Source organism: Chanodichthys erythropterus, chromosome 24 (assembly GCF_024489055.1).
Source record: "Chanodichthys erythropterus isolate Z2021 chromosome 24, ASM2448905v1, whole genome shotgun sequence".
NCBI lineage: Eukaryota > Metazoa > Chordata > Actinopteri > Cypriniformes > Xenocyprididae > Chanodichthys > Chanodichthys erythropterus.
Window position 1 is genome coordinate 23562835 of NC_090244.1, and position 14275 is coordinate 23577109.

Below are 14275 nucleotides of genomic sequence, written 5' to 3' on the forward strand. Positions count from 1 at the left end.
GAGCCGTTGAGCTCAGACAAGCCACAGTTTCTTCCTAATCTCTAACCGTTTCTCCTCCTAATCTCATCCGTATTGCTTTCAAATACAGCATTCAAATGGGTCCGATGCGTTTTGTGGTCTGTGCCGACTCCCGCATATTATCCACTCTTTGCTATCATGTCTCTGGACCGGAGCACGCTGCGTGTGCGCTGCAGCAGTTCGTGTGACACTAACCAGACTTCATTCACCCCAAAGAAAGCATATTTACACTGCTTGAATTGTTCCATATGCCCTATATTCACCATGTAAACAATATTAAAACAAGTGACCAATCTCAGCCACAGCTTCAGCATCTATTTACAGTGTAGGGGGAGGGACGCTTTAGATTCTAGAGAGCATTTAATTGGACAGAAAACCTGATGAGAAGCTGAAGTGCAGGGGGATGTCATCAGAATCGTTGATCCATATTGGCGGAAGTGAGAGACTGTACATTTTGAATGCTTATGAATGCTTAATTTTGTCATTGTTTTGCAGCACACTAGCTTATAGATAACAGTAAGGCTTGCATATTCATACTAAAAGTAAAAAAATCTTCCATTTTGATTTCATGGGGACTTTAAAGCATGACAAAAGATTACTGAAACATAATGATTTTAAAATGTACTTTCATATAAATTTTTGAATTTGACTTTTTAAAAGTGTAGGTACTTAAACGTGTTAAGAAACAAGTGAAGGCCTAGTCTCTTTAAGTGTTTTATTTAATTCAAATTATAAAGTACAGCCTACTTTTTCTTTTTTAGATTTGAAGTATCTTCACGTTCACATTCAAAACAATTATTATTAGTGCAGCTAAGATCAGCAAACCAATCTAGGCTGTTCAAACAGCCATTCAACTATTTATATGATAATAATAACGCTTTATTCCTTCATTCCATATTATTTTGTATCAATATGGAATCAATAACAGTAAACTATGGTAAAACTATAGTAGCCTAAATAGTCGTAGGGCAGCTTGATACACATCCACCCACATAATACCGGATGAACTTGACAGAATGAACGGGAAACGCTCGCATTTTTAGTCTTCCTATCCAGTAGCTGTTTACTTTGAATATTAGTACATAACTACACTTATTTCTTCACAATACGGAAATGCGACATAGTAGCGTCATGTGAGGATATACGAAACGCCTGAAATCACCGAAGACAGTGAGAACATTCAGTATTGATGTCCGTTACAGCGTAAACATGTCGGAACCAAAAGTAAAGCGAATAAAAACGTGCCTCCCGCTCTGTAAAACACATTTTTCTTCTGCTGGGAGTCAGGTCAGACAAAACTTCCCGACTGCTGTGGAGGAAAGTCTGTGTGGAGTTTCCACTTTTCTTATGGAGGTCTCATACAAACTGGAAGCGCTGGTAAGAACTCTACTGTAAACATGCGCAGTTATACTATGACACCCTGAATCACCAGTGTAGCAGTAGGCTATTGCAGAATTAAATTGCATTAATTTACAGCTTTATAAAGTTTTATATTTATAGAATTAACTGCGTTAGTTAACTACGTTTTATGGGAAAGTTTAGTATGGGTTGCCGTCAAGTAACCCCCACCCAATCATTGACGCCCTAATGTGAAAACACTGGATTTCATCACTGTGTATACGTTTCATTAAAACATCATTGGGTAAATGACAAATAGGATGTTTGAGATAAAAAAAAAAAAAAAAAAAAAAAAAAAAAAATAGCAATCTTTTAAAATGTTACTTTTTATATGCCAAGTTCTTAGAAATACCATGTTGGTTTTTTAGAGCTTTGAAAAACATGTATCCTATATTTGCAATAAAATATTTATTCCATGACATAAAATATCGAATGGAATATCTATTTTTAAAAAAAACAAACTGCTTTTTAAATACATAATAACAATAATAAAGTTCTTATTTTGCCACTTTTCAGTGTATCTAACATTTGTAAATCTTTTAGTATGGTATGTCAATGGATTTGTCAATAAATATGTATTCATAGTCCTCAATGACATTTATTTTATTGGTTTGAAAAAAAAAAAAATAAACATGTAAATAAATGTTCAGAAAGGAGAAACTATTGACTGACAGATTGACCCATTTTCTTCACTTTATAGGAAACTGTAAAGGAAACTGTGGTTCCCAAAATCATCAGACTGTCTTCCACTTAGCTTCGTTCTAAATCAGATCTGTCTTCCTTTCTGTTTTAGGCCAAAATCTTTGAGCAGAGTGATTTGTCTTTACCCAGAGTGGCTGCGTATTTCCATCAGGAATCAGTGAAAGAACTAGAAGGGGCAGAAGCAATGCTGCAGTACCTCTCCCAGAGAGGAGGGAAATTCTGTGGCAAAAACATTCAGGTAACTAACATGTTAAACACAAGACTTGGTAGAAGTGACCCATTGTTCCTTGAAAGAAATAGCACCTAGTTATGGAACAGCCCAGCTAATAAGTATGTTCTTAGAACATAGACTTTTGCTAATGTTCCCATTAAAGGCACACTATGTACATTTCCGCCGCTAGATGTCACTTATTCAAATCAAAGGTGTTGCTTGATGATGCCTTGATTTCGCGGAATCATGAGATTATTAACATTACTGTAGTATGAAGCACAGCGGGAGCATCACATCGCTGGAGCGATTGCTAATGAGAGATGAGCGCGACACACGTCTCGAGAGCAGCAGACCAACACAGCAGGAGACTCCTAGGTGGATCCGCATTCAAGTCGCCACACCCGCGTGACTGTCACATTCGTTTTGGCGTTACCCAGAGGATCAGCTCTGCCTCCGGGCGGCGCCGTAAATTCTACTGTCAATCAGCGAATCCTGAGCGGACCCATGTCGGATCCGCAGACGCACACGCACCTTTACTGTAATGGTTGTATCAATTTGCAGGTCCCAAATGGACCCGCCTTGGAGGTAAGGTTTTAATCACGGATGCGGAGCGGATGCAGCGCGGAGCCACGGCAGATCCGTCACTGCACGCAAGTAGACGCTGATACGGGTCCGTTTTCGCGGATACGTTTCGGAAGCCGCGATACCTCCGAGACCGATCCGCCACAGAGTTCTTTTGCCGTGAGGGGAGCTGTTATTATGCCGCAGACGAGCGCTTCCGCTTCTTCTGGTTAAGCGAATGTGGGATAAAGCAGCGCTGTTTTATTATATTAGATATATTTGTGTGTTGAAAGTTATTATAGTGCTACTCTGCATTCACTCGGCGGCTACTATGAGACACTTGTAGTAAGCTAGATCGATATTAGGCATGATAAAACATGGTACTCACAGAAAATCAAGAAAACGAGATTTAAACAATAAGACTTGCTGTGTTGAGCTATATAACAGTTTTCTGTGTATGAATGTATCCATCTAAACAGTTGCTTACCTGTCTAATAAAACATAATATATTAAAGCGTCTTTAGTGTTTCCATGGTTTCTACAAAATAAAACTGTAAATTGAGGATAACGCGGATATGATGTCATTGATAGGCGACGCACGAAAAAAAAACAACCTATAGTTTTTCAAGCACCTTATTACGACCTATATTTACGTTTTAAAGTCATGCGCCCTCTAGCTGGCGCAAAAATAATGATAGTGTCGTGTTACGTCTGTCGTCATGAAATGACGTATGACTGTCGTTACCAATCAAAATGCGTGTTCATTTAAATGTAATGGGTCTCATTCATGAAACATTCGTAAATATACGAGTAAATATGTGAGTGATTTGCGCGTAAAGAGACCTTCCCGAAAACTCTTCTCCTGATTCACAAATACTTCGTAAACGTCAGAAGTGATAGTGAAATGTGTGTGTGTGTTAATGAATTCCAATCAGTCGTAAATGGGACGCGCGTACACGCTCATTCTCAATTACCCTAAATCCCGCCCATTAAATCCGACTGACAACTATATATGGGCATCATATTATGACACCAAACGAAGGATTTTGGCCATTTGGGGCCATTAGTTTGCCCAGCCCTATTGAAATCAATTAATTATTTGATTAAAGTGCTCCGTTGGCAGATGCTATTACTGGCTCTCACAATAAAAGTAATGTATGTAATTACTATATATAATATTTTTTCAAAATGCTGTGTAAATATGTACCTTATTAAGGTGAATTAAAATGCAGCCTTATTAATGAGCAAAACGTTCGGATGTTAAACGCACTATTTACGCGTGGCTGGGAGCAGGTGTAGATTTCTTTCGTACCAACTAACATTTGGAAAATACGAACATTTTAATGAATCCGAAAATTTACGCCAGAACCACTTTACACACGATTTACACAAAAATTCGTTCTGCTGGTGTTTCATGAATGAGACCCAATGTGTGGACTTTTTACACCCTTTCTCCTATTTCCATTAAGCAAAACTCATTGTTTTATTAACGACTACATTTACAGTGCATATACACTTTATGAGCACATGTGTTCCCTGGGATCGAACCCACGATCGCATGATCACATGATTGCATATTGTTATAGCAATGCTCTGCCAATTGAGCTACACAAAACCCGAAATATTAGGCAGATAAAAGGGCACAATGCATTAAAATGAAAGTGTCCTGTTGTTGATAGGGGCGCAACTTTAGCAAACGCTCCTATGGGTCGTATTTCAGGGAAGTGACAAACGACCTATATAGGCGTTATACATGTTGAAGAACATGTTTTGACAATTCTATGTAACCCTCTCCCTTTAAATACTTCGGTCATTTCAAGAATAATTTATGCAATTTTATATTATTTATTTGATTGAATTAAAAAAGCAGTTTCATGTCTCTCTTTGTATTGTTCAACTCGAGGTTGATATGGGTTTTAGAAAGTAATTAGTTATAAGTAATGCAATGTTTTTTATACAGTAATCTAATTACACCGTAGAAGATGTAATTACTGCCTAGTAATTAATTACTTATTTACAGTAACATGCCTGTCACTGGCTACGAACACTTTATTACTGAATGCTCAAAACGTTCAGTTTTTAAAATGTTTTAAAAATGTTTTTTCTTGGTTATGTGAACGTTAATAAAACATGATTCCGTTTTATCATTCTGCAAAGATTTTGGGAATGTTACTTCGTATAAACAATGTATAAATAACATTTTTGTGCTAATGTTTTGAGAATGTTACTGGAAGAACGTTTGTTCATAACTTTAAGAGAACCTTGCCAGAAAGTTAGCCAAAGTTCTAAGAACCTTCCCTGTTAGCTGGGAGAGAAGCACATGTTTAAAATGCAAAATAGAAAAACTCAGACCATAACAAATTATTAATCATAAACCTTTTTTTTTTTTTTTTTTTTGCCAAAACCTGAAGATATCCTTTTACCTCTGTATGAATGGGGCAGCAGCTCTTAAAGGGGGTGGGGTGCAGAGAAAAAGAGAGCGATGGGGGTAAACTGGTGGGGGGTTTTGCAGAGATCTCCCCTTTAATGCCTGTTAGGGTATACGTTTCCTCTGAGTTCCGGAAAATTGGGGAGATTAATGTGAAGGCGGAAGGACAGTGCATTAATTGTAGTTCCAGATGGATTCCATGGCACTCGCAATGCTGTCACTTTACACTGCGTCCTCTCTTCTGTTTTCACTTCTTTCTATTTTTTTTTTTTTTTTTTTTTTTTTTACTATCCACTCTTCCCTGATTTTACGACTCGTGTAAAATTGATCCAGACTGGGACTGGTGAGGGTCCATCAGCAGCGATTTTGAACACCTTGTTATCCGCTTCTCCGTGCTGGGTGATGCTTGTGCACATTTGGAAACTATTGTGTGCTGTCTTTGTTAATTGTAGCTTAATTCAAATTTGACTGATATGAGGATTGATCCATTTAGATAGCTTTTTAGTTGTTTATCAACTTGAAACTATTTAAAGTAATTTAAATTACTTTAAAGCTATTTTATTCAAAAATACATTAAAATGCTGCATTTATTCTATCAAAAATACAATAAAACCGCAATATTTCGAAATATCATTACAATTAAAAATAACTTTTAAAATCAAATTTATTTTTGTTTTGTAAAGCTGAAATTTCAGCATTGTTACTCCAGTCTTCAGTGTCACATGATCCTTCAGAAGTCATTAATGCTGATTTGCTGTTCAAGAAACATTTCTTATTCTTATCAATGTTGAAAATGCCATGCATTGGTTGAAATAACTCAAAATAAAGGGCTGGATCTAAACTTTAATGATAAAAAACTCAAAATACACGTCTTAGAAAAGCTGACGAGTTCACACAATGAACAGAAGAAACACAAGGGCTGTATCCAAAATCGCATACTTCACTACTAGATATATATCATGGACAGACTGGACACATTTATTTGCCATTGGCCCAAAATGTGCCTTGCAATGATTCTAACATGATGACAATCAAACCAATTGGCCAGACTCAAAATTTAGTTGAGAAAACCACATGTAACGTCAATGACACTCAAGGCTGTGCTATATTGGCCTTGTACCAAATGGCACACTTGACATAGACCTGTATTCTCAGTGAATGCTGTAAAGTCCACAAGCCTGTAGGGTGCTTTTAGAGTGTGTTCACACTTGGCAGGTTTGATTTGATTAAAACAAACTCTGGTGCGATTGCTCTGTTAGTGCGGTTCTTTTGAAAAAGTGTGAACTCCACCAACCGAACCCTGGTGCACACCAAACAAGTGGAACGAGACCCACCTTTTCACAGGGTCTCGGTCCACTTCCAAACTAACTCTGCTGTGTGGTTCGACTGAAATATGAACACAACACGGCCCAAAGACAAACCAAAAACAGGATGTGAGGTCACAAGATGGGACCCTTTCCCATGTTTTTTCTTGTCATTTAAACTTCGGTCCTTGCAGCAGATCTTTCTTTGTGTGTGACGGAGGAATTCCTACCGCTGTTTTGACACCTTAACACATTTATTAAGCTCTTCATGAGTTCTCAGCTGTTCAAAATACCATCATATGTACACATAACAAGCACATTTAGCCCAGAACACATTGTTTTGGAAGTTCTGTTGCAAAATATACAAAATATATATATATTTTTTTTTTGTATCTTTAGGTTCAGTCTTAAAAATTACAGTGTGAACGCTTAGTGAACCAGGACTAAATGTATCATTTTCTTTTTTGGTCCAGACGAAAAGAGTCAAGAGAACTGAACATTAGATTTCAGAAGTGTGCTGGAACTCTGTACTGACTTCAGCATCCAGGACCAAAAATATTCATTTTATAATGTAACATTTACATCAGTTTATGTATACTTTTAATTCTTAAAGGGTTAGTTCACCCAAAAATGAAAATAATGTCATTAATTACTCACCCTCATGTCGTTCTACACCTGTAAGAACTTCGTTCATCTTCTCAACACAAATTAAGATATTTTTGATGAAATCCGATGGCTCAGCGAGGCCTGCATAGACAGCAATGGTACTTCCTCTCTCAAGATCCATAAAGGTACTAAAAACATATTTAAATCAGTTCATGTTAGTACAGTAGTTCTACCTTAATATTATATAGCGATGATACAAAATAACTTTTAAACAATATCTAGTGATGGCCGATTTCAAAACTTTACGAATCAAATCTGTGGATTGGAGCGCCAAAGTCACATGATTTCAGCAGTTTGGCAGTTTGATACGCGATCCGAATCACTGATTCGACTAAAAAGATTCATAACGCTCAGAAGCAGTGTTTTGAAATCGGCCATCACCATATATTGTTAAAAGTCCTTTTTTTTTGCCGCAAAAAAAATTCTCATCACTTTATAATATTAATATTGACCCACTGTACTCACATGAACTGATTTAAATATGTTTTTAGTACCTTTATGGATCTTGAGAGAGGAAATGTCATTGCTGTCTATGCAGGCCTCACTGAGCCATCGGATTTCATCAAAAATATCTTAATTAGTGTTAAGAAGATGAACAAAGGTCTTACGGGTGTGGAACGACATGAGGGTATTTTCATTTTTGAGTGAATTTACCCTTTAACACACAGCAGCTCTTATGTGTGTGATGGGTTTCAACTTAAAACATTAGGTTGATGACTAATTGTATATTTGTGTGCAGAGGCCATGCACTGAAAATGTGTGCGCCGTCCTTCCAGCTCTGGAGATCATGCTTAACCAGTGGAAGGAGGAGATGAGCGTCATGGTGGAGCTGAATCAACTGGCTCACGAGTACGGAGATCCACACACCGCCAGTGTAATCAAAAGTCAGTTCATCGAGCCCCTCGTCCCAAAGGTCAAGCTCGTCGGTGACCTCTTGACCAGCGCTCACAGAGTGGGCTGCACCAGTGACAGCGTGGGAGGCTTCGGCGAGTACCTCATCGACCAGCTACAAGAGACGTTGACTACTGCCTAGACTTCCTCTTCGGAATCATTTAGAAAGCTTAGAATGTGTATATGATGCTTCAACAGATGAATGGATGGATAGACTGTTTGAAGGGTTAGTTCATTAATTACTCACCCTCGTGTCATTCCAAACCCAGAAAAGATTTCGTTCATCTTCGGAACACAAATGAAGATCTTTTTAATGAAATCTTGAGAGATTTCTGTCCCTGCACAGACAGCTATGCAGTTGCAACGGTGACACTTCAAAAACTTCATAAAGAGATCGTAAAACTAAGCCATATGAATTGAGCGGTTTAGTTCAAATTTTCTGAAGAGACTCCATCACTTTATATGATGAACAGACTGAATTTAGGCTTTTACTCACATATAAACAACTCTTTATGAACTTTTTGAAGTGTCAAAGTGGTAGTTGCGTAGGCTGTCAATGGAGGGACAGAAAGCTCTCAAATTTCATCAAAATGATCTTCATTTGTGTTCCAAAGATGAACGAAAGTCTTAACGGGTGTGGAACGACATGAAGGTGAGTAATTAATGACAGAATTTTCATTTTTGGGTGAACTAACCCTTTAAAGTGCAGAGATGCACTCACAATGATTTGTATGCAACTCCAAGTAGTCACTCCAATTGTAGATATTATTTTGGTAACACTTTAGGTTAGAAAACAGATATTCACTATTAAGTAGTTGCTTATTAGCTCGCATATTACTGGCATATCAGCTGTTTATTAGTACTTATAAAGGACATATTAATGCCTTATTCTGCATGACCATATTCTTGGTCCCTTAACCCTACCTCAAACCTAAACATAACCACTACAACAACTTCCTTACTTACTATCAATAAACAATAATTAGGAGTTTATTGAGGAAAAATATGTGAATATGTGTTCCCTAATCTAAAGTGTTTCCATTATTTTAATAACATTCCAGTAAAATTAAGGTATTCCTCAATGACTGAAATAAGAAGTTTAGATAAGAGTTTAAACTTTTCAATCTCTCTCTCTTCATGTATTATGCTTCAGACCATAAATTTATATATGAAACACATTTTTTCAAAACGAACTTTTGCCTTTATTTGTGCAAGTTAAAAGTATAAACAAACAATTGCATATGAAATGTAGACAAATGTTTATTAAACCCACTGCAGGATAATATGCAAAAGTCAAAACTTCAAAGTCAAGGAGTGTAAAATAACATTTTCATTTGAAAAAATGTTCACAAATCTAATACATATGCAAATGTAAAACTTTATATATAGCATATATATATATATATATATATATATATATATATATATATATATATATATATATATATATGCTATATATAAAGTTTTACATTTGCATATGTATTAGATTTGTGAACATTTTTTCAAATGAAAATGTTATTTTACACTCCTTGACTTTGAAGTTTTGACTTTTGCATATTATCCTGCAGTGGGTTTAATAAACATTTGTCTACATTTCATATGCAATTGTGTATTTTTCTTTACAGTATAAAAGGTGCATGGAAAATAAATGTTTTCCAGTACAATACGATTTTGTCACATAGTTGTCAGGCTGCCGGAGTTATAATTGTATGTTTTTTAACATAAAATCTTACTTGAACTCCAGTAGCCTGTATTCAGGCAACAAGAACTAACACAAGACAGATAAAAAACAGCATATTTGGTACTTTTCAAACATAATTGAAGCTTTTAACTCTCATCTGGCTCTTTAACGCCCCCTATTGGAGGTCTGTTGTGCGTCGAGCAGCTATTGTAAGGAAAGCTAAATAAAAAGGGTCGCAACATAAACAGATCATGAACTAAAATAACTTTACATAGTAGTAGTTTTCTGTGGTAAATAATTAATTAATTAATTAATTCGTTAACAACTTAATTGATTAATTAAAATAATAAAAAAACATTTGTAACCTGTCTATGTTGTGATAGTTTGTGAGTTTAATATGTGTACCAGTGATACAGTGTTTCATTAAACAAAATATACAAACTAAAAATAATTAAATGTATGTTTTTTGTTGTTTTGTTTGTTTGTTTTTTCAGTTCTGAACAACTTATAGCCTACTGATAGGCATCCTAACATTCAATAGCCTATATTTAATTCTGAACAGTTATTCAAATGTGTATCCTAATTTCATTTTTAACGACATTTTATTTATCTATTATTTACGTTTGTTTGAGATTTTCGATGAATGAATGAAGCATTTTATAGTGCTTTTTTATGGAGCACTAGGAAGAAAATATTTACCCATGGAGCACTTTTTTCTCTTACATTAGTCAAACAGATCCCTGTTGTTTGTCGTCTTATCAAATACAGTTATATACTAATATAGCCTATATTAATAAGAAACAAATGATAGTTGAAAGATCCCTTAAGAAAATATTAAAAGAAAGTCCTCCCTCGATTTTTTCCTATAGGGAAATTCAGGAAATTGTAATTAATTGTAAGCTGAAATCTGTTATTTGATGACAAATAAACAAATAAAAGACATTTAAGTCCAATATACACGCGACAAAAGCAGCAAGAGCAACTTATATCATTATTTATAAACGAATTCATCATTTTAACATTTTTATGACGCCGTCATTAGCTGCAGTGCCAGGCCGTTAAAACCACGCCCTCTTTCTCAGCGCACATGCTCATTGGTCAAACTGTCATTTGCAAGACACGCCCCCGGACTGGCTGGGCTGTATATAAACAGGCCGTGATCTCTCACCAGCAACAAGTACCTGAAGGGTACAAGCAAAGAAACCTTTTGACGACCTGCGGTTTTTAAACGGTTGTCTTGAGCAATACGTTGTTTCAGGATCTGAAGGAATTTGTCTTAATATTCCTAAGTCCTTCAAAACTTTACTACTTGAGAAGCATTCAAGTAGCTATAAGCCATTTTTACCTTAATACATAAAGATGGAGTTGTCGGATATTCCCTTCCCCATCTCATCAGCTGATGATTTCTACGACGACCCTTGCTTCAACACCAACGACATGCACTTCTTTGAAGACCTGGACCCCAGGCTCGTCCACGTCAGCCTGCTCAAGCCCGACGAGCATCACCACATCGAGGACGAGCACGTGAGGGCACCCAGTGGGCATCATCAGGCCGGCAGGTGCCTGCTGTGGGCATGCAAAGCCTGCAAGAGAAAAACAACCAACGCTGACCGCCGCAAAGCCGCCACAATGAGGGAGAGGAGACGACTGAGCAAAGTCAACGACGCTTTCGAGACCCTCAAGAGATGCACGTCCACCAACCCGAACCAGAGGCTGCCCAAAGTGGAGATTCTGAGAAACGCCATTAGTTACATTGAGTCTCTGCAGGCGCTGCTCAGGAGTCAAGAGGAAAACTACTACCCTGTTCTGGAGCATTACAGCGGAGACTCTGATGCCTCCAGCCCGAGATCCAACTGCTCTGATGGCATGGTGAGAAGATGAGAACTTCATATACTGTTGCTATGCTTTTATAATAGCCTAATATATTTTATTGTAAAGCCAATGTCATCCATTAATGGTTTATTCTACGTTTTTATTTTATTATAATTTGGCAACACGTGACATTTTTCATTCAATGGGCTAGCGCTTTAGCCTTTATAAATGAATCAATATTACAGGCCAAATTCAATTATTTGTTTATGTGCTTTTGTTACGTATCGTTCATCATGGTAAGTAATCTTCTTCTGGTGTTTTCTAGATGGATTTCATGGGCCCTACATGTCAGTCGAGAAGACGGAACAGTTATGACAGCTCTTACTTCAATGACACGCCAAATGGTACGTCAAGCGTCGAAATAAATAGGCTAAATAGCCTACATATCGACTGACTGAAATCTTAAATCATTAGTTCATTTCAGTTTAAGTTAAAATCTGTTATTTGTTTATTTTACAGCTGACGCACGGAATAATAAAAGCTCAGTGGTGTCGAGTTTGGATTGTCTGTCGAGTATCGTGGAGCGAATTTCCACAGAGACCCCCGCGTGTCCCGTGCTGTCAGTACCGGAGGGGCACGAAGGGAGTCCGTGCTCTCCGCAAGAGGGGTCCGTCCTGAGTGAGAGCGGGGCTCCTGCACAGTCCCCGACCAACTGCCCTCAACAGCAGGCTCAGGATCCCATCTATCAAGTGCTTTAAAGATCCGGTACATTTCAAAACAAACCGAAAGGGACAATTTGAATCAAGAAGCATTCAACAGAAAAATGACAAATCCGATCTTAACGACAAAAGAAAGACTATTTCGATCCACTGCTGGAAACTAGGAACGAATGATCTTTCTTTCTTTCTTTCTTTCTTTCTTTCTTTCTTTCTTTCTTTCTTTCTTTCTTTCTTCCTTTCTTTCTTTCTTTCTTTCTTTCTTTCTTTCTTTCTTTCTTTCTTTCTTTCTTTCTTTCTTTCTTTTATGCTGTGGAAAATCTAATTCCTTTATGAAAAAGGCAAGTGAGTTTCTTAACTACGCTTATTTATATTATTGTAGCTATCCATGTGAAAATGTGACCATATTTTTTTCCCCCTTTTGTGAGTATATTTTCTGTCACCATCAACTTTTATTTCCTAATTATTTACGAGAGAATCGTAATCCAGATACGGATAGTAGGACCACTTTTGTATATGTGTAAATAAGATCTGTTTTGTTAAAGCGACGAAAACGAACAAACATATTATTGTATTTAATGATGCCTGTTTGAAACACTAGCTTGTTGTGTCTTGTGTTAAACTTTATATTTATACTTCTTAAACGAGTGAATGTCGGATTAATAAAAATATTACTATTTATACTCATATTTGATGGGATTTTGTGATTTATTCAATGAAAACTGCTTTAGCGTGACAGGGAAAGACGAACGTGAATTGGGGTCTTTTTTTTAAGAAAAATACAAAAACAAATTACGCATTATTTATGTATTTATTTATTTTTAATGTTTAGCTACATTTTGTCCATGCAGTTCCAGGGAATTTTGGCAACTTGAGTTGATATACTTCAATGTTTTTCTCGAAGCTCCCCAAATTATTTGGCACTATTCATATGGAATAGCTAAATATAAACATAAAAGTTACAGGAATTTAACCTGCTAGATCGAGTTTCGATAAAGATTCAGCATATAATCCATAATTCATTTTATTCAATTAATGTAAGCTACATTCAAATATGAATATTTTTTTAAACTATAGCCCTAGCCTATATGATTTAGCATATGCTGCCGATATAATAGGCTAGGCTAGGAAAGTGTTTGTTTAGCCTATGTTAATGAAATAAATGTCAGGCTTATTTATAGGCCTATTATTTTATTTTATTTTATTTTATTTTTCAGCGTAAGAAATTAATACAAATAGGCCTAAATAAATAAACGCATTATCATAAATTTTTTCACAGTGTAAAACTTGAGAAATAGGTTATTTCATACAATAGCCTATAAAAAAAATGCTGGGTTAAAAACAACCCAGTTTGATTGAAAATGGACAAACCCAGCAATTGGGTTAATGTTTGCCCAACCTGCTGGGTAGTTTTATTTAACTCCACTGTTATTTAAAAAATACTGTAGGGTATTGCTTAATGAACCCAAAGTATGTTGGAAATTAACATTATTAATATGTTTAATAAATTAACATTTATTAATACGTTTAATGCATAGTAATTAAATAATTCACATTTATTAAATTGCTTAATAAATGTTCACCTTTTGATTATTATTGTTGCCTTTTGTAATTTCCTGATTTTTAATTTCCAACGTTTTCCACTTTGGGTTCATTTTAAGCCAGCCATATTTAAATTTTTAAACAATATTTGGGTTAAATAAAACTGCATAGCACGTTGGGCAAACATTTAACCCATTTTAACCAAGCATTATTTTAGAGTGTACAGTGCTTCCCACAGGTTTGAAATAGCTACATGCGGTGGTAGCCGGGGGGAAAATCCTATTACCCATGGCACAAAAATAGTGTACTACATGTGACAACAAATAATGAGTGATTTTTATTTAT

At 36.2% G+C, this 14275-nt stretch overlaps 2 protein-coding genes across 2 annotated transcripts; both read left to right on the forward strand.

The window, feature by feature from the left end:
* Positions 1-1038: 1038 nt before the first annotated feature.
* zgc:172145 (Ferritin light chain, oocyte isoform-like) lies at positions 1039-9462 on the forward strand. Its single transcript, XM_067379268.1, has 3 exons — positions 1039-1395; positions 2210-2356; positions 8028-9462. The coding sequence occupies exons 1-3, from the start codon at positions 1228-1230 to the stop codon at positions 8319-8321; spliced, it is 609 nt and encodes a 202-aa protein (XP_067235369.1). The 5' UTR covers positions 1039-1227; the 3' UTR covers positions 8322-9462.
* Positions 9463-9684: 222 nt separating this feature from the next.
* myod1 (myogenic differentiation 1) lies at positions 9685-13074 on the forward strand. Its single transcript, XM_067380004.1, has 3 exons — positions 9685-11729; positions 11998-12076; positions 12192-13074. Exons 1-3 carry the CDS (start codon positions 11220-11222, stop codon positions 12428-12430), a joined length of 828 nt encoding a protein of 275 aa, XP_067236105.1. The 5' UTR covers positions 9685-11219; the 3' UTR covers positions 12431-13074.
* The last annotated feature ends 1201 nt before the right edge of the window (positions 13075-14275 follow it).